Source organism: Anopheles funestus, chromosome 3RL (assembly GCF_943734845.2).
Source record: "Anopheles funestus chromosome 3RL, idAnoFuneDA-416_04, whole genome shotgun sequence".
NCBI lineage: Eukaryota > Metazoa > Arthropoda > Insecta > Diptera > Culicidae > Anopheles > Anopheles funestus.
The window spans coordinates 47,921,800-47,942,256 of record NC_064599.1 but is presented as its reverse complement, the minus strand read 5'-3'; the positions used below and the strand labels follow the sequence as shown (position 1 = coordinate 47,942,256).

General features: G+C 37.7%; 2 protein-coding genes across 3 annotated transcripts; both read right to left on the bottom strand.

Annotated features, from left to right (window-relative positions):
- Window positions 1-2,370: 2,370 nt before the first annotated feature.
- Window positions 2,371-3,905, bottom strand: LOC125769917 (carbohydrate sulfotransferase 11-like). The gene has a single exon (XM_049438971.1). It carries the CDS (start codon window positions 3,452-3,454, stop codon window positions 2,447-2,449), a length of 1,008 nt encoding a protein of 335 aa, XP_049294928.1. The 5' UTR covers window positions 3,455-3,905; the 3' UTR covers window positions 2,371-2,446.
- Window positions 3,906-16,178: 12,273 nt separating this feature from the next.
- On the bottom strand, window positions 16,179-20,326 carry LOC125772347 (signal transducer and transcription activator-like). 2 transcript variants are annotated; one of them, XM_049443957.1, is made up of 3 exons: window positions 19,046-20,326; window positions 16,508-18,977; window positions 16,179-16,423 (listed from the first exon to the last, which is right to left on the bottom strand). In XM_049443957.1, the coding sequence occupies exon 2, from the start codon at window positions 18,721-18,723 to the stop codon at window positions 16,513-16,515; it is 2,211 nt and encodes a 736-aa protein (XP_049299914.1). In that variant the 5' UTR covers window positions 18,724-18,977; window positions 19,046-20,326; the 3' UTR covers window positions 16,179-16,423; window positions 16,508-16,512. The 2 variants fall into 2 exon arrangements, with proteins under 2 accessions (XP_049299914.1, XP_049299913.1); XM_049443956.1 differs by having other exon boundaries at window positions 16,508-20,326.
- Between the last annotated feature and the right edge of the window lie 131 nt (window positions 20,327-20,457).

The following is a 20,457-nucleotide window of genomic DNA, read 5'->3' as shown; positions in this document are numbered from 1 at the left end:
TAAGAAACTCCGCCAATAACTAACTTGATCAATGGAGAAGAAAATTTGGTACCAAAAAGCTATCACTACACATTATTAGCATTTTAATCGGAATTAAACTTCCCAGATGTCATCCAATGAAACCATCTCCAGTGAACAAAATGGCTTCGGAAATCACAACACTATCATTTGAACAAACAATTTCAATTTCTGATACAGATACATGTTATTCGGTTCTAACAGTACGTAGTACAACTTCATTTTAATGTTGTCTTTTTACTGTCTGGAATCCGCTGGTTTAGAAGGCGCCATTGAATAAACGATTGCAACCTACATGGTACAAGATGATACTAGCCAAGACAGAAAGAAAATTTTCATACAAGAACCGTTTACTTTTCGTATGACGTAAGAAAAAGTGTTAAAAATTTTATGAATTACCGCTTTTGATAATGATCGAAGACACGTGCGAGACATTAAAGTATAATGCAAGACTAGTGTAACAATTAAAAAGAACAATAGATCTCTATTTATAACTTTTTTATTTGTACACATGTTAGCGACAGGTTGAACTCGCTCACAAATGTTACCAACGGGTGAAAGACAGATTAGTCTAGAAAAAATAGAATTGTACTCTTCCTTTCTGTTCCTTTGAATGTTCTACGACAGTCGCATCGATAGGCACAGTTTCAGTTCGTAGGTAATTAGTGCAGGTTTGGGTATCATGGATGTGTCGTGTATCGTACACGTGTTCCGTAAAATAAAGAGGCGTGCAAAATGTCAACTGCTCACATTAAACATATCTAACGTGCAGGCGTGCATAGCAGGAATTTTTGTAACCATTACTCTGCTAATTTGTTTTCTAAACTTCGAATTGATTCGCAAACAATTCGAAGGAAGGTCGACTGCCGATATCAATTCATGGAGGCTTGCACATCTTTCGAAAGCGTGTAAAAAATGGAACAATGGAGGACGTAAGGAATATGATGATTTTGTTTTTTTGTTATACACCAATCAATCGTTTCTAATCGACAACTATGTCTTTTTTAGATACTAACCTTCAGCCGGCGTTTTACTTGCACAGCAAGAATCACAGCCTGGTCTATTGCTTAGTGTTTAAGGCTGGAACAAGCACATGGTTCTACAATTTCAACTCATGGGCAGGATATTCGGAGTACGAAATAATGCACATCGATAACCTGTTTCTGGCACGCAAATTTTACCCAAAGGAAAACCGGCTCACGTTGATGCAATCGATGAAGGATTCTTTCTCGTTTATTATCGTTCGTCACCCTTTCGAGCGATTAATGAGTGCATTCGAGGATCGATTGGTGAGTATGAAGAATGCGTACTATTCGCGTGTTTCCCAAGCCATCTACAAGCGTTATCATCCCATGGGCAAGGGCACTATTTCGTTTCGCGACTTTGTGCAGTACATTATCGATGATGTGCGGTACAATAACGGTACGATCGCGTTGGACATTCACTGGTGTCCGATCAACAACTTGTGCACACCATGCCTAGCTAGATATGACTATATAATCAAATTAGAAACATACCAACAGGATGTGGAAACCATGATAAAACAAGCCAACTTGCAGGGTATAGTGAAACTAGCACAAATAAATCACGTGAGAAAAGATTCCGTACACACACTAGCCATGAAATATTTTTCGCAGCTAACACAAGAGCAAATGGACAGATTGTACAATATTTATGAGATGGATTTTGAACTGTTTGGATATTCGGCAGAAACATATTTTCAAATACCGAAAGCGTTAACGTAAATTACTAATGATCAATTTTAATTTGCCTATGTAATGAGACACAATAATTTATGTAGGTGTATTTTTTATTATTTGAACGGAGCAAAAATATGATCAATAATACGAAAAATAAAAAGAACTAATTTTTATGTTTAACGCAATTGAAAAATAAAATAAAAATTCTTAAGTAAGTTAAATATCTGTAAAGCATGACTCAACAGTGTAAGTTTAAATTAGCACAACACGAAATAATTTCTTTATTTTACATATTTTCCGAAATCGACACTGAATGATTTAAAATTGTATTGAAACCTAAATTTATTAACAATAATTATAACACGTTTGCTATTTTTATACTTCTGATTACTCATTTAGTTTACTGAACATAATATCATTTCAACACGATCGCCAACGCGTACAGCAACATTTAGCTTTCGACAGTTATGGAACATCAAGTTTAGCTTACAAGGAAACAAATTAAACTGCAGAAACAGTAACAGTCATTGTTTCAATGTAGGTCCCATACATCAAACATGTTACTTCATTACCAACTTCCTTTGGCTTACGATTTGGCGAACGATTACAACTGCATATATTGTTAAAATGGTGTAGGACTCTTACGACAACATCGTAATAAAAAAAAATCAGTTAACAACGAAAATCTCGCATTGTTTATTGAACCGCTACACCAATATTACAATTTATTATGTTTGTTTGATAAACTTAAGATACTTATCCGGTGAGTATTGGAACAATTCAAAATCTATTCGATAAACTTCGTAAAGATCTTCGTATTGTTGTTTGGTCAGTTGTGAAAAATATTTTTCTATCAACCGTATGAGTGGATCGCGACGCGAATGATTCATGTGCACCGTTTTAATTTTGTCTTGCAACTGAGTACGATTCGCCAGGTACGCTAAGTCTTGCCCGAACGTTTCCATTTTTATGATCGAGTCGTATCGAGCCAAGCACGGCGTACACAAATCATTTATCGGTCGCCAATGAAGATCGGACGGCTGTTCGCTCCTTGCTTCGTCTACCACATATCGGGCAAAGTCTTGAAACGAAGGAATACCGTACTCATTACCATCGTCATGGTATCGTTTGTAGATATGATGGGACAGACTTGTAAAGTACGGGTGCAATTGTCCAAGTAAACGTTCCTCGTAGGCACTAATCAGCCGTTCAAAGGGATCGCGCACCACGATGAAGGAGTAGGTGTTTTTCATACTAGTAAGCAGCACGCGTGGATTCTCCCAAGGGTACTTTTGGCGTGCCAGCATAAAGTTGTCCGTTTTATCATCCAGTATTGTTTCTTCACTATAACCAGCCCATCGATTGATGTTATAGAACCAGGTGGTGGTACCGGACTTGAACACCAAGCAGTATAATAGGCTCTCGTTTTTCACATGGATGTAGAAAGATGTTTCGATTGTATATTCTACAAAAAATGGTAGTAGTAATGAAATGCAATGCAATTTTGTCTGCAAGACGTGCTTCCAGCAAGACGTACTTCCAGCATTATTGGTGCGTTCACATGCCTCGCGTAGATGTAACAATCGATCTCGATTTACTTCTGCTATTGGTTTCGTTACATTTTTGTCAATAAACAGCACTACACCAAAATATACAAGCACACTAACAACAATTGACGCTACTATTACTCGTTTAAGTTGCGAACGAATTAAAAACGACCCGTTCAATGTTACCATTGCGACAGCTGTAATTCAACTGAGCTAGATCAAACCAACCATACAACAGAAATGTTTCACTTTAGGCACTTGCGACGTCTTGTACGATCTTTGGAACAGTGAAAATAATTTGAGACTCTCCGGAAAAGCAGACCCGTTTTGTAGCATACGGAGTATTTATGTGTCGTGTTTAATTTAAAGCAAAAGGCAAACATCTTACTTACTCTATGACACATACCACACAACAAACAAATGGAATAATGATTATATTGTATTGCAGTTGAGAAAGATTATATGTTTGAATAATTTATTCAAATATAGTATCTTTCATTTTTTGTACTAAACCACCCAATCTTGTCATGCGTGAAATTGTAAACAATGATGTCACTCTCTAATATCTAATGTAGGTTATCATTAGCACATTATTATTTTCAATTGGTTTCACTGTGTCTTCTTCTTCTTGGCTTAACGACCACCTTACAGGTCACGCCGGCCATTTCTGGCTTACTAGACTTATTTTACCACGTAGCCGGATAGTCAGGCCTTGCTAGGGGGGGACGGTCCGGATGGGATTTGAAACCCGGTCCGGCCGTGTGGACTGGCGCCGTTTATCACATGCACCACCGAACCGCCCATGTTTCACTGTGTGTATCGATCTAATGAATTAATGCAGGTGTTTTTTGGTTTTTGTTTTGGTGGTTTCGTTATTTAATATCCAAAACCGAATTTTTGGAGCAACCCGGTGCTGAATGTGATAAACGACGCAGGTTTCGCACGACCAGACCGGGTATGGAATCCCATCCGGAAAATCTCACCGTAGCAAGGACTGACTATCCGTCTACAAGGTAAAAAAAGTCTTGATACGGCTTGGCTGGTCTGGTGAATTCGCGAAAAGGCGAATTCTTTACAGCCGGAATAGCATACTGCACTGATACTCTAGTAGGTACCAGAGGTGTATGTAATATAATTATTTAATAAATTAAATAAATTGCCAACTTATTGTATTTTTATTAACTTATACTTCTTAACTGATAGTAAATTGGAATAACGCGAGATCAATCAAATTTAACGTCTTCACTTTTCGAACAATTTATTGTTACAAAACGCAGGGCCTGCACTGCCTCAAGTTTAATTAATGTCTAAAAATGCTCAAGATACTTTTGAAACGGACTTAACAGTAAGCGACACCTATTATGGGCATGAACTACGATTTTTATAGGCTTATGCAACGTACACACTCTGTATTGAGCCGGATCTTTGAAGCAACTAGATAACGCAATAATCACACTGGACATGGACTTCGTAGCTCTACAAGATATTCGATGGCTGGAGTGTGGTGTGCATAACAGGCATGGCAGCACTCGCTACAACATTTAATATACCTGGTTAAACCGCTCGCTAGCATTGGATTGAGGATTAATACGACGAAGACAAAGTACCTGCTTCTTGCCGGAGGCTCTGACCGTGATCGATGGAGAGCCCGACTCGGAAGCAGAGTATCAGTTGACGGTGCCGATCTCGAGGTCTTAGAGGAGTTCAGCTAACTTGCTGCGATCGTGACAGCGTGAGCAGCGAAAATCAAAGACGCATTGTTCATGTGATGAGGATGCCTGGGGCACGTGATGAGGATACCGGACTCATGCCCCTCCGCGAAGGTAGTCATCAACCACGCGTTCGCCATAAGACGTCGAGGAGCACAGGCAGCTCGTTGGCACAATCAGGTGGAGTCGAACCTTTTTTAGATCGGATACAGTCGTGGATGGAGGACTGCAGCCCTAGATCGAGTTTTTTGGAAACGAATTGGCGACCTGGCCAAGTCTTCGCGACGTGCTCGAGCAGGTCAACAATCTGGGCAATGTAGCGCGTTAGACCGTGGACATGCGGAGATGAATGTACACGACTCAGACGCAAAGAGAAAAAAGTTTATCGCTAATCGAAACAGCACTGGGAGGAACAGCAGGTGCGGGAACTTCAAGAAATCAGGAATTCAGAAGTTCATAGCCAGGGTAAAACTGTACGAAGCAATGAGCTCGTTTGGAATCCCGACTAAGCTTAGCTTACTATACGAATGACAATGACCAACGTCACACGTCATATGATGGTGGATGGAAAGTTCTCTGGACGCCTCTACGACATAGACTTTGTCATGGTCATGTCATGTCATTTGGATCATATCATTTGAATGGCACCGGGCGATCTAGCCCGTAAGGTCCTTTTAGGTCGTCCAAAGTGCGATGGAGAGATGACATAGACGCGTACGCCAGAAAGACTGAGATAATGGACTGGCAGGCGACGGCGCTCAAGACAGCGAAGCCGTTGTAGCGCCTGATAAAATAAAAAAAACTGATAGGCCGGTAAAAGCTGCATTGCCGACATGCCAAGTGATGGTCGATGAAAAATTCTCAGAACCATTTACCTTCCATAGACTGTTGATATAGCCATCATAAGTATACGACTCTTCTAAGTTGCCGATGATTACCAGAGGATTGGGCAGACATAAAAATATCTCAAATATCAGGAGGTAGAAACCAAAAGACACCTCCAGCGGCCCTACTAAAGCATATCAACATACGAAAGAGTAATGTAGGTGACGATTTTGATGTTTTTACTTAGGTATCTTGGGTCAAACATCAGCACCGACAATGAAATTGTTGTTGAGATACTAGAGCTGGATACAATTTCAGATACTTGGCAACTGTACTGGTTGCCAACCGATATTTTTAGAGATCGATGAAACTTTTCATTCAAAACACATGTCCCAATGATCTACGCTGAGACTAAAACCTATTTAGTTCCAAGACTCACATATGCCTCTGAGGCATGGACGTTATCCAAAACTGATAAAACACTCTGATTCGTACACGACAGGAAGATGCTAACCAAGACAGCTGGTGAAAGACAAACGAAGGAGGATGGCATGACATTTTTTTGAATGGACAACAACAATCGAAATAAACTCCGAATGAACAAAAAATCAAGGAGGTTATCCTACATTATGGCTGCTTAATCATCAATATCAATAGCCCAACTACGGTTTCGTTTTCAAAAACGTATTTCCAGCTGGATTCCATGGTCTACATTCCAAACTATTTCGTTGCCAAACTATTTCGTGGCTTAGTTCTAAAACTTAGTTTAGTTTTAGTCCTCAAAACTAACGTTAAATATTGACAAGATACGCGAACGTTCTGGCAAAAAAAAACGATGCAATCATATCATCGATCACTAGCATAGTAGAAATGTGGATAGTAGCATGGGCTCTTAATACTCTTTAAACTTACGCAATATTTGTAAACTAAAGACAATAAAGTGTATATATTAACAACACAAAACTTAAGATGAACTCACACTGTCCTGTATGGCAGGGTCTCCGATAGAGAGTCACCCACTCGTGATGACACGAGTTATCTTTTTTTCAGAAAGACAAGATCTACAGTCTTAGCTGATTACTAGACAATACTGAATTACTAGACAAACAAAACACCACAACGATAAAAATCTGACCATAAAACACAATAAAATGTTTCCCAGTTAAGGTGAATTTTATGCAAATATATGCAATTACATGCATTTATGTTTAAGTAATGTTGTTTTTTTTATTTATTTTACTTATATTTTATTTTTTATATTTATGCTTTAATTTTCTTTAAAAACAAAAAGAAGTATTTCGAATATCATTGTTTATTAAAAAAAAAACAATATACAAACCACCATTCCTCTCCATTCAACACTGTCGTGACAAGTCAATGCTCATATGTTCTTTGAATGGAAGAGGAAATCTAGTCTATTCAGTTGGATAGTTCGATGTGGTGGTAAAAACATAGCGAACTGAAAATGAGGAAAACACAAAATCACTCCAATGCAATGTACAGCTCATCTTGTGAGTAGCGATGATCACTTAAACGATGAAAATGATGAACGATGGAATAGACTTGCACGTGTAGATTCGGATTCCTCCGATTGAAACAGAGCCTTGTCCGGTACTATCGTTTTCATATTCTTCACCACACTTCGCATCCTTCTCCCGAATCCTTTACCATAATCAACAGGAAGTAGATGGAGACGGTTCAAAACACTAAGAAACCTAAGCGACACTGCACAACAAACTCATTACGGTTGGATATCCAGTTTAGAATGCCAGGGAAATGTACCAGTACGGGAATGAAAGCAAACATGGACGATACACTGTATATAATCTCATTTGCATTGTTGTTTTGATAGTATCCCCCTAATGGAAAAGGCGCAAAAAAAGAAGAAAAATGGAGACTTCACCTAAAACCGTTCAGAGACAAAGCGGATACGTTGTTCGCATCTCTTGTACATCTTTGGCAAAACAGGCAAAATAATCCAACAAGAGTCAAAAGAGTTTAAGCTAGATGACAAGCTTGAGTGGTTTTGAGCAGGAAGGACTGAAAAATATAATTTTGCTGCTGTCGGGAATCATTTTGCCTGAAAGGTACGCAATGTGCATAAGCTCGTTTGATATTGTTTTGCATGTTAAATGCATTGAGCAAAATGTTTAAAAACATTTCACATTAGAATTTTTGTTCAGAACTGCTCAACAGCTCAATATTTTGTATAAAATGTCTGACATGTGTCAATAATTTTAATAAAAACAAACAATATTAAACTTGTCGCGTATAAACTATGTGCTGTATCCATACAGCAAATAAAGACAGCCCTAAAAAAACAAAAAAAACACCCGATCGTTGTTCGTTTTGAGCGCTGTTTCGGGTTTCTTATCGTGTTTGGAATCATTTCCCGCGCAGAGTTTTCAAATATGTATGAAACGTTTCAAACACTGTTATCACATGCACCATTCGTGCAATTCATTGACATTCTAATTCTTTAACGCTTTGATCGATCGTAATTATAGCTAACGGAAAACCACCGATACCAATCGCACCCAATTCTGTTCCGTATCCAACCGACTCATTATTGCACAGCTGTCTCAATCGTGCGAAACTACCAGACTAAAACCTCTTCTCGGTCGAACATTCAATTGCACGTTCAATTATTTCATCATCCCGATCCAATTTCAATACACTAATGGCTTTTGATACCATCCGCTATTTCCGGTTTCTGACTTCGAAATACGTTTCACATTATACGTGCTGAAATTTCACAATGTTTCTGGTTGTACGTTTTGTCTCTTTACCACCTGTGACGTACAGTGTATTGACCTAAATGGTACATTATTTCAAACATTCCCATTAAATCATGCACCGCCGATCCACCATATAGATATGGTGAGCATTATTTCCCCAAAGCGAAATAATTGTGCATTCGACAATGAAGCTATATTTTTTGTCAAACTGGAAACATAAACGAAGTGTAAAAATTAAGATAAAATAAAATTAATTTTTAAATTGATGGATTGGATGACTTTAGATTTTACCTGACCAGTTAATGATCATGACTATATGATCTAGTCAATGAAGGAGCCACTCTTATACTGTCCGATGATCTCACCATCATATAACAATGTAACACTCTCGAGGCTGTAATGGCTTAGCGGTACTGGGACGTATCTTCAAATGAAGGGAGTGGTTTAAAATCTTTTCCAGATCTTTCTCATTTCCCCTGCTGAAGGAAAACCACATATAGCTGGCCTAATATCTAAGTTTTGCAGTGTCAGCAAGGAAGATTCGAAACGGTGCACAAACTGTCCACACAGCAAAGAAAAGGTTAAAATTTAGGTGGAGTAGTGCAGCAGTATTGGCAGTAGCGCGTTTAACTTTGCGCAGACTAGGCTACGTTGCCTCCGACTAGTCGTCGTGAAGATTTCGATTGCACGATGAAGCAACCTATAAGGTATCTGATGTGATGGATTTGGCTATACGAATTTAGAGACCGATTTTATTAACATTCGTAACAAATTCAAAAACTTTGGAAATATAAGAAATTACAGTTGTTGTACAAAGCCATTAATGAAGTATACAAAGAACTTTGTATATAACAACCCAATATTCATATGCATCTGTCAAACAAGGAAATTATTAAAAAACGGATGAAAAATGTTTAATCATCTTCGAGATCAAAATGCTGTTAAGGGTTTTTGGTCCCTTACGTGTGGGTGAACAGTGGCACGACAATATCGAGCTCCATGAGTTTGTATAATGCACGATGGAGCTATTGATGTAATTAGAATGACACCGGACGATCTCTTGCGTAAAGTCTGAATGTCCTAGCAGCGTTTCTACGTCCGCCTGGTAAGTAAATAATCGTGAAGTAAGTAATCGTGAATTGACGTATCTCTTCCTCTCTTCTTGACTTAATGACCTCCAAGGTCATGCTGGCCATTTCTGGCTTATTAGACTTATTTTTAACACGTAGCCGGATAGTTAGTCCTTGGCTACGGGGGACTGGTCCGGATGCGATTAGATACCCTGTCGGCGCCATTTATCACGTATAGTACAGTACCGGGCAGCTCTACTACAAATTGACATATCAGGAATGCGAATATCTGTAGTTTTATCTCAATGGAACTAATGCGAACTCGAATATGCACTATATAGTAATATACCGTAGTAGAAGAGTAACTTGAAAATGTCACCTTTGTTCCGTTATCAAGGAAAGATGTGTTCTTTTTCATTGTTTTGCCAACATTTCTATAAATGCACGGTTGCAGAATGTTTTCGTTACGAAAAAGGTTTCACTATAATTTAATCATAATCGGTAAAACATTTCATCTTTAATTTCTATACTACATTCCAGCACATTTCTTCTTCTGTTGTGCATGATTGTTTGTGATTGTCTGCCAAAGGAGTATTACTCACCTCAAGTAATCTATTGTCGGGAAGCCCTATTGTTCCCTTGTTTACGCTTTCCTGTTCTTTTATTCGATCCGTTTTGAAGCTTACTACAACGCTAACTCCTAAACCTATCGTAACTGAACTCGAATATAAAAAAACCAACAGATGAAAGATGCAAAACCTTTAACAAAAGCTGTAGATCGTAGAGAAAGGAATGACGAAAACAAAAAAAAGGTAATGTTTGGACGTAGTAGAGAGAAACGGATTGCGTCTGATAAAGCGAGATGGTTAAAAACATGACGGCATCGTGAAAACTTTGTCCAATTTTCATTTCCGCGCTTCACATTTGTTTTCCAGCTTTCCTTCGCAATTCGTCAAACATGACGACAAGTAGTGGAAAACAAATTCATGAGACCGGACTTCTGATGCACGCTTAGCTGTGTTTTCCATTCACTTTCCCAACCCCAGCGGTGGTTGATTTAGTTTTCGGTTCTTTTTGCAGGTTATGCACCTAGCACCGTTCTGTTATATGCGTTTTTCGTCACTCTCATTCACCTCATAAATGCTCAACAAGGCACAAACTTTATTCAAGTTTTTGTTCGTCCGCCTTTGCAAATTATGTTTGGTGGAGCGACAGAACAGAGCAAAAAAAATCAACACACACACATACCATTTATATGGAGGTAGTTTTCTGTGACTTTCACCCAGATCCTTTTGTTTGGCTGTTCAACTGCAAACCCTTATGTGTGTGTTTTTTGTGCTGATAGTTGGGAGTTTTAGTATACACAATATTATCAGTTCATGGCATAAACTGATGTACGCAACAAAAACTACAATGTTAAACTACAATGAAACTAGGTTTAAATTTTATTCTGGGCAATCAAACTGTAGGCATGAACAAGCGTTCATTAATTTTATACAGATCCTAAATAGAAACATGGAATTTTCTCTTATAAAAAGTTAGCAACTACGCTGGAGTATTTATAAAATCGTAAAAAACAACTAATTGTATATGTTTCAAAATTTGTGCAAATCGTTAAAAAATCTACTTAAAACAGCACATTCTTTTTTTTACAACAAAATATAAGTATTCGAGTAAAACTGGATAAAAGAGGTAACCTCCCATGTTTGTTACCTGGTGCACAACAACCGAATAATAAATCAATAATTTGGACGTCATAATTCAGTTATTTTCCTTAATTCAACATTGAATATTGATGATCAGTTGCGAGTTTGGATTGATTTTATGTAACCGGATATCGTATCGAACTTTCGCATTCGCATTTTCTGATCTCAATCAACTAAACATATGTGGCTGGAGATTGTTTAAGTTATATTTCATGATTTTTTGAACCAATAGCCAAAGTTATCAAAACACAGCTTTTAATATCCCAGAGCACGATAAACAAATTCCGAATAATCAAGTCTAACTCGACATAACAATACAAAGGTAAAGTAAAAAAGAGAATAAAAAACAAGCGAACCACACAACACTGTTCAAATAACTGGACCAGGGGGGAAAAGGTTATGCGATACTATTCCATGCTTTTGTTCCTTTTGTTGGATCTATTTACATTGATCTAAATGTATCAACTACTTTTCATATCAGGTTTATATTCTTATCAACGGTAGATAACACAAGATATGCATTGAAATAAATGGAGTACATAAAATCTCGCACAAAAGCTGCTGCAACGTATTGCATTTCATTTGAAATATTTGGTTTCTTCCTTTATTACTATTGCATTACCAAACATTGAAACATTAACATTGGTATGTTAGTTACATGATGAATAGTATTGATGAAGCAGTATATAGCAGGTGACTAAACGATCGTTACCAACACGTAAACCAATTTGAAAAGAATCGTAATCGCTCACGATTTTATACATATGTATATTCTTTAATATGAAAGTCGTGCGAAAACATGTGAAACTGTATAAAGAAATCACTATTCACTGAAAAATAAAAAAGGAATGAAAATATTTATATATCCCGGATTAATCCCTTGTACAAATATTGCAATAACATAATATTACCAATTAGAAGCTTTCGTATATATATGTATATAAAATTGTAGCACAAAATATCAGTTGTACGCATTATTGCAACATCAAAAACTTTGGTTTGCTTCACATAAATTGAACATCAACCAGACGCAGATACCACGTACCAAACTGAAACACTGACAATGAACATTTGCAACACCCAATTTGCGATGCTGGATGGACGAAAAATGGAGAAGCGTATGTGTCATGCCATTACTTATTCACTGCATGCCCATTTATCGCTAGAATCCAATCCGACTTCTGTACGTCATCTGTCGTTTCTGGATCCTATTTCCCTCGCATGCCTGCTCCCGGTAGTGGACAACATGAACCCTTTTCGTATCGGATAACACCAAAGTTAGAAGTATGCACGTGTATCACAACGCATCGTATTTTTCTTGCTAGTATGAGCCTGATGAATGCAAATTCATCTTCTGGACCGAAACAATCTCAAAACTTCGTTTCCGCCATCGCTGCACCAGGTAGGTTTTTACTGCACATCGGAAGTTGATGGCAAGCACTCGCACACACGTTAGTACCAGCATTTGCAGTGTAGTATGTATGGTATAAAAGTGTTTGGTCCCACCACCGGTGCATAATAGCATCACACTCATTAGACATTTTGCGGAATTGAGGAAACGGCCTGTCGCAGCACAGATTAAAAGCGAATTGTATTGTGTTTATCGACCGAAACATGAATCATTTGAGTTGATTTGAGCAAGGTATTCAGTTACCGTTTGTTGGGTCTTTTTCAACATTTTTAATTTGCAAATTCCGGTTTTCCAATTTGTGTGCGAGATGCTGACATGCTGGATATATAGGGCGCCGGTGATGTATGTGATAAACGGCACCGGTTCCACACGACAGGACCGGGTATCAAATCCTATCTGGACCGTCCCTCCGTAGCAAGGAGTGACTATCCGGCTACATCGTAAAATGAGTCGTAAAATGAAGGCAAAAAATGGCCGGCATGACCTAAAAGGGTCGTTAAACCAACAAGAGAGATGTTGATGCATCTAAACACACAAAAATTAAATTAATACTGTCCAAACTTCGTGATCTACAATAATATATAATTATTGTTAATCATGAAACAAATATTGTCACTTAATTAGAACATAAAATCAATTAATGATAAATACATGAATTTCGTATCTTAAAGGTGGTACGTTTAACTGTGTATTTATGAAATATAAAATCACTATATTAGAGATAGTATGCATAATTCATAAACCTTACGATAATAAAGGTTCACTGAGCTGCACCACTCATTAACCAGTTCGGTTTTGTTTTTCTACCACAGCAAATCAAAAGCACGCCTACGAAATCAAAAACATTCGGCTTATCTTACGTATATACCCAAACCGAAACGCTCTGCCATTGATAATACACCCACAGCTTTTACCATGATTGTATCTTGTATCTGTCGGATACAAACAGATCTACATAAATTGTTGAAATTATTAAGCGCATCACAGGAATAAGTGCCAAATTAATGTAAGCTCTTACATGATGTGTTGCAAAAACAACAACAAATAAACAAACAAGCGAACAGACAAATAAAAACTCACAGCAAATGAATGTACGGTAACTAAACACTTTGTTTCTTATGCAAATCCTAAAATATTTCCTTTTTTACATAAAGCTAAGCATGTACATTCTGCATTAAATTTATCTAACAATTTCATATTTTTGTTCTTTTTCTGACGCAACAAATTCAACGTTCTTTATGAATACGTGCTTTGGAAGAGAATTTCTAACCACGGAAGACACATGTTCTGTTTCTTTCTGTTTTCAGAATCCACTTCAACAAGAAAAACCTAGACATAAAACATGTTCTATTGCTTTAAAAAAATTGTATGAAGCTGTGTGACATAATGCAGATAAATAACCTAATTCCTTTGGTGTCTTTATAAGGTTTTCCGGCATAGGGATGATAGTGGTGCGGTTCTTGGTTTCGCAATTACGAATATTATTGTTTGAATGTGCATTATAATGTACTCATCGGTGATGGGTTATTTATCTCTTGGGAAATGGTTTATGAAAGCAATCGAGAGACGACACATTATTATTGATATTGTGCAATTGTATGTGAATTTCCATATGAAATATAGAGGTCAGCTAGTGCATATTGTTCATCTATCATTAATGAATCATGATGATAAAAACATAACGTACTTTGGTCTACAATGAATGCCTAGAAAGCGCCTTCCTCTTATATAGTCCTACAACATTTGGCCCGTCTTGTTCTGTCCAAGTATTGCATCCTTTGCTGAACCCGAGAAATAACGTAGGATGCTTCTGAATGCTCTCTAGGCCAGAGTTAGGCCAGGGCAGATTACAGTAGACATCTTGGTATTTTATAGAACCTTAGTGTCTTAATGATATGTATAACAATCTTATTGCTGAAGGAACAATTATATAACGATGGTGCTTTTAAAGGCCGTGTATCAATGTCATCTCCAATAGCTTTCACTTCACTCATCTTATCTTATATCATCTCAAATAGTTTTTACTTCACTCATACTTACTCATACTTATAGTTATACTCATACTTCAGTTATCATAACTAAACCTTTTGCTTCAAACAAATTTTATACTATGACTATGTAGCTTTTTCGGTTTAATAAGAAAAGTTCATAGTTAAGCTTTTGTTCATAATTAATCAACGAATTGAATGAAACAATGCACTGCATCAACAATTTTCCTATTAAAGGTTTATGTGTTAATTAAGAACCCAAAAAAAACAGAGTTGAAAAATAAACTTTCTACAAATCAATGAAAATATGTATGTTTGAAAAAGTATGGCAAGTTTTAAATGGATCTTTTCGAAATTATTCTTTGGGAAGATCCACCCGCCAATTCGACTGCTAATAAAGCCTTTCTGCAACAGCTATTATAGACGACATTATGAGCAGAAGTTTTAAGTCAAGGCTAAATGTTAAAAAAATCAACCCTGATGGTTGTTTAATCCGTACCTAGCTGCTTTTGTCTGAATGCAACCACAATGCGATGGATGCCATATAAAACGATATGGCACATGGTGGTAGTGTTGTCGTTATTTTCACTGCGATGCACAGTGTTTATCATTCAGAAAGATTAAGCACTCTGAAACGCGGTACGCATTAGCTCGTTATCAGAAAGAGTGTGTTGTTATTTTTCAGGGACCGCATTTATTGTTGTTGCACAGGTTTCTTCAGAACACTTGTCCCATTAGAATATGAATGTTGTGGCAACAGCTCATCGAATTATTATTCTTCAGCTTAATTGTTCTCACTAATCCAAAAGCAACTATTTTGTTCAAATTTTAATTTTGAACACATATTTTGCGTTTATTGTACTTAATTTCACTGATTTCACATTCGCTTCACACGTTGGATAAATGCGTCATAATCAAAACAATCATCATAGATAGTCAAATCAAACCTTCAAATCAAATCAAATCAAAAGACATTTTTATTTGATCATTAAAGAATACATTCACATTCCCCTGCTGAATCCGTACGCACTCTTACTGATTTCGCAAAAAGCATATTCTGTCATGATTCAAATTTACACAAGGATGAATTTTAAGCTTGATGTTCAGAATATAAGAAGATTTAATAAAAATGGCACAGTGTATCTGTGCGATACCACCCACGGTTCAGAAGCAATTTCAACTGTAATCTCCTACAACTGGCATTAAAATTGTGTTGAACTCGACTACCGTAAAATCCCTTCTTCATTTGCCAATACGCGAATGAACAAAACTGTAAAATATTAATATGTTTCATATTAATTTTTTTTGGCACAGCATTAGCAATAAAGTTCAAACTTTCAACGCAAATATCGCAATTTTTAAATGCCTTCATTTTTTGCATCATTCACGATCACGGTGTATTGTTTTGAATTACTAAATTATACCTGAGTGATGTACTGTGTAGAAATCATTTTTCAAATATCTCGTAACATTTTTGGATTTTTTTAATGAGACGGAACACAATCAAAACGTTTCCAGAAATTGTAAAAATCGTACTGCGATGAAATTAAAAACTTAAAAAAATAAAATTACAGAATAAAACATAAATTTCAGCTTGACGACTGATGATGGCTGTGCACGAAATGTGAATAGTAGTTCAGCTACGTATTCCTAAGTTCGAGTTAGTAGCTAGCTGCTACTGCTTGACGCATTGTAACATTGCTAGTCTAAACTGTAAATAAAAAAAAAATATTTTCTAGAAAGTAAATTTTGAAGCGTGTCGTAGCAAAATAAAACCATATATCTTTGAACCTACCTTCTTTATTCGAAATCCTGCGAAAACAAGGCAAAGTCTTGCAGCTCAAAAAAAGACAGCTGATCGATGCCCGAACAGGTGTATTCGCTCGCAGCGGACAGCTGGTTGTTGCACAATTGGCTGTCAGGCGTACTGTCACTAGGGAACATCAGATTGGCCCGCAGTTCCGTTGCAACATAATTTGTATCTTGAGGTCGCACACTTTTCTTCTTCAGTCGTTGAAACGCCACGTGCTTCGGTATGTATGGGTATAGATGAGACAGTTCATCATAATCCAGAATACGATCAGTCAACGAGCGAATGGACAAATCATATGCCGTAAAAGGTTGAATGTGCAGTATCTCATGATGACCATCGTTGGCTTCATGCACAAACGCGATCGTGATACCGCCAAGCACTGAGTCGGAAAAACGCAATAAGAAGGTGCCAGGATGACAGTTGGTCAAATATTTATCAGCCTGTTTCTTTTGTATGAAACCGATGATTCTCCCGTCAAACCACAGTTTTTGAAGGTGCTCCCTTGTCAGCTTCATCACCATGTAAAACCATTCCCAAAATGTATGATTACGACCAGGCAACATTTCTTGGCAGAACTGGGACCACCTGATGGTGAGATCGTTGGGTATCGGAAACGGTTGGTTGCACCCAAGAGCCTTTTCGCAAAGGAAATATTTCTGATCCGCTGTCAAGGAGTGATCGCTGTTGCCATTGAGCTGCAAGCTGAGTACATCGGCTAACCAGTTCCAACACACAGTGTCTGGAACACTGAACGGAGTACGATTGATTTTAGCAAACGCATTATCCCAGATTATGTTTGCATAACCTCGTTGCATCTGGCATCCATGTACGATTACTACAACGGGACATGATATAGTCCATACTGGAAGGACGAGACCACATTGCTCTGCAGTTACGATGAACTGAAATAATAAAGCAAACTTCTCATCCATTACGTATTGCTTAGGTTGCTTCTTCCGATTTATCTTGGTAAGGCGAATATCGTTGAATCTGGCTGACCACAGCCTGGTGCCTTCCTTGTACTCCATACGACCTTTGTAGTTAATGAATTCACCTGCAGTGCAATTAGTAGCTTTTTTTGTAGACTGAATTTCCTGCGCTTGATACTCGGAAATGATCGACACTGTCACTTGCGGTTGGTTCGTATCGATATTCAACGCGTTGCCCAAGAGCAGGCGCACGGTTGTATCGAATCGCGTGTTCATTTTCAAAATTTGTGGCGGTTGTTTTTCGACGATAAATGAGTTGAAAATTAGCGTCTCATACAAGCTAGTTACATCCTTCATCGCTGTCATTAGATCTGGGGCTTCCATCAGATTCATACATCCTTCCAATTGTGTGTTGATGACATGTGTTAACTGTACCTTCGTGTTCGATATGATCTCTAGTAGACTTTCGCACCATAGCTGAATGGTGTACAGATTGCTTTCAGCCATTGCTGACGCAGCGCTACCAGTAAGCCTTTGATTAATTTTCCATTGCGAAAGATATTTATTCAGGACCTTGTCTTGCAACTGGGCTGTCATGAGTATTGTGTGCCGGAATTCATTGATCAACGCTGATCGTTTCCTCCAGAGCGTATGTAGATTATCATTTAGTTTATCTTGGCGTTGTGCGATTTGATATCCTCTGTTCATTTGTATCTCCTCATTTAGTATCATATTGAGTTGCGATCGAAATTCCTGCAACTCTTTCATTTCATGTGCCAGATATTCGTGTTCCTTTTTCATGTCTGCGTTGTCGTTTTCGTGTTTGTGTACCATAATCCGCAGACGGTGGAGTGTTTCGAGTACCTCTGCCTCCTCCATATCAGCTAGATATATGCACTTGTACGGGTAGGCAATGCATTGTCCTTCCATACACTCCAACAGTTGCTGGTAGAGTTGGACCGGGTTGTTTGCGAAGAGCTCTACGATCATGCAGACCGACTTGTTCAGTTCATGACTAACGTCACCAGAATAATTCGCCGCCATCCGGTTCAACTTTCTGAGTAGTTGGTTGAGAAATTTAGCCGCATTTAGTTCGTAGTTCGCCTGCTGATCGTTGGTATAGGCTGGTGTATTGAAAATTTGTGACTTGATCCAATTTGTGAACTGATCCCGCACTTCCACAGATATTTTCGCATTATTCATAAAACAAAAAGCTTTCAGCGTGGGTTGCTGAAGCTGATTCAACCACGGCCACGGATAACATGCCATCCTGCCTGTCTGCTGTTCTGTTCATGTACCTCTATATGTAATGCGATCGTTCTAATATGCCAAGCCCTCAAATCATTCAGAGAGCGATCAAACACCAACAATAAAACTTCTGCTGTTTAATCCAAGATTGTTCCCGCTGCTGCGTTATAGGTATGGTTATTCCCATACACCTGGTATCCTTTCGTACTGAAGGATTCACCAGCACACGATTCATACAGTTTCCGCGCACTTTCGTCCCGAACCGGATGATGCAACTGCAAGGAATAACACCTTTTGTATATTCACTCCGCTAAAAGAACTGATCGCTTTGATTTCTATTTACCGATTTATGCTCCTACACACATTGCTGCTGGCTGCACAGCCTGCAAGCATAGAATTACGAACAAGAAAAGGCACGCGATTGGCATATTTTGTTGCTTATCATCACTGGTCTATGATAACAAGTCCTAAATCACCAAAAGTCGATGCTTTACGCTTCAGAGACACATAAAAATCTTCGATTTTTTCTATCACTTGCAAAACTTTTTTAACTCTGGAAAACACTAGCAGCCATTTTGAAAATTTGCGCTGTTGCCAATGTCAAAGCGGAGTGGAGCTAATAAAGTTTCGTTTACACGGCACGAACGAATTGATATAGGTGTCTCTTTTTATTAATTTGTTTGGATGGGGATATTTAATCTCCTATGTAAAGACCCCAAAATTGTTTACATTAAAAAAATATTTTTCTTCTCATTGCACCGCGTAAACGATCTTTCATTTTGTATAATTGACTTACTTTCCCACTAGTGCTATATAATAATTTAATTGATTTCCCAAGGATACTTTGTATTCTACAAGTTTCGTGATGTTGCACATCGATTCTGATAATTTGGATTCATTCGTAATTTTCATCGGTTTTATAAAGTTTTTCTTCTTCTTCAGCTTATAAAGTCTCTTGATCCTTATTGATCCTATGAATCCTCAAAGATTTTTTATGAAGTTTTTTTGCAGGTTGTTAGCAGGATGATCCGCGAAGAAAACCATCTTTTTGGCTATGCGGGAATTGTGTGTGAAAGTTCAATGCAATTTACTTGATGCGGTACTGTAGATAGGGATTTTTTAGCCGCTATGACGTCGCTATGAACAACACGAGATGCGTTAACAGTTATGCAGATGCGATAACAGATGTGTAAAATTATGAATCTTTGAGGATTCATGAATCTTTGACATTCAGATTCAGAATCATTCATTCAGTTTAATTATTCATTCAGATTCATGAATCAGATTCACCAACACTAATATTGATGTTGAGATACTAGAGCTGGTATGCTAACTGATAACCGGTCTTTCTACTCTCTAAACATACTTCTCCACTCAAATACTTGTCGCGACGATGGAATCTGGGATAATATAGAACCTATTCAGTTCCAGTATTCACATTCGCCTGAGAGACATGGACTTTGACTAAAACTGACGACAACCCCTCGTTTATAGTAACATGTAAGTTAGATGCGTCTGAAGGAAAACTACGCATAACTAGTTCCAATTAGTAGTACCAAAAAAAGGCAAGACTACAGTTGTCTGCTTGTTTTCGTAAAAAGTGCTACAAATTTACTGATTTATTGTTCACAATAGGATAGCTACCATTTTTCCAAAAATGAATGAAATAATTATTAATGGTTAATGAATTATTAGGAATGAATTATTAATTCAAATCTTTTTAAGCATTTTATTTCATATTACGTAACACAATGT

Excerpts from the sequence above, each read along its gene's own strand:
- LOC125769917 (XM_049438971.1), bottom strand. The coding sequence starts at position 3,454 with ATGGTAACATTGAACGGGTCGTTTTTAATTCGTTCGCAACTTAAACGA.
- LOC125772347 (XM_049443956.1), bottom strand. The coding sequence starts at position 18,723 with ATGGCATGTTATCCGTGGCCGTGGTTGAATCAGCTTCAGCAACCCACG.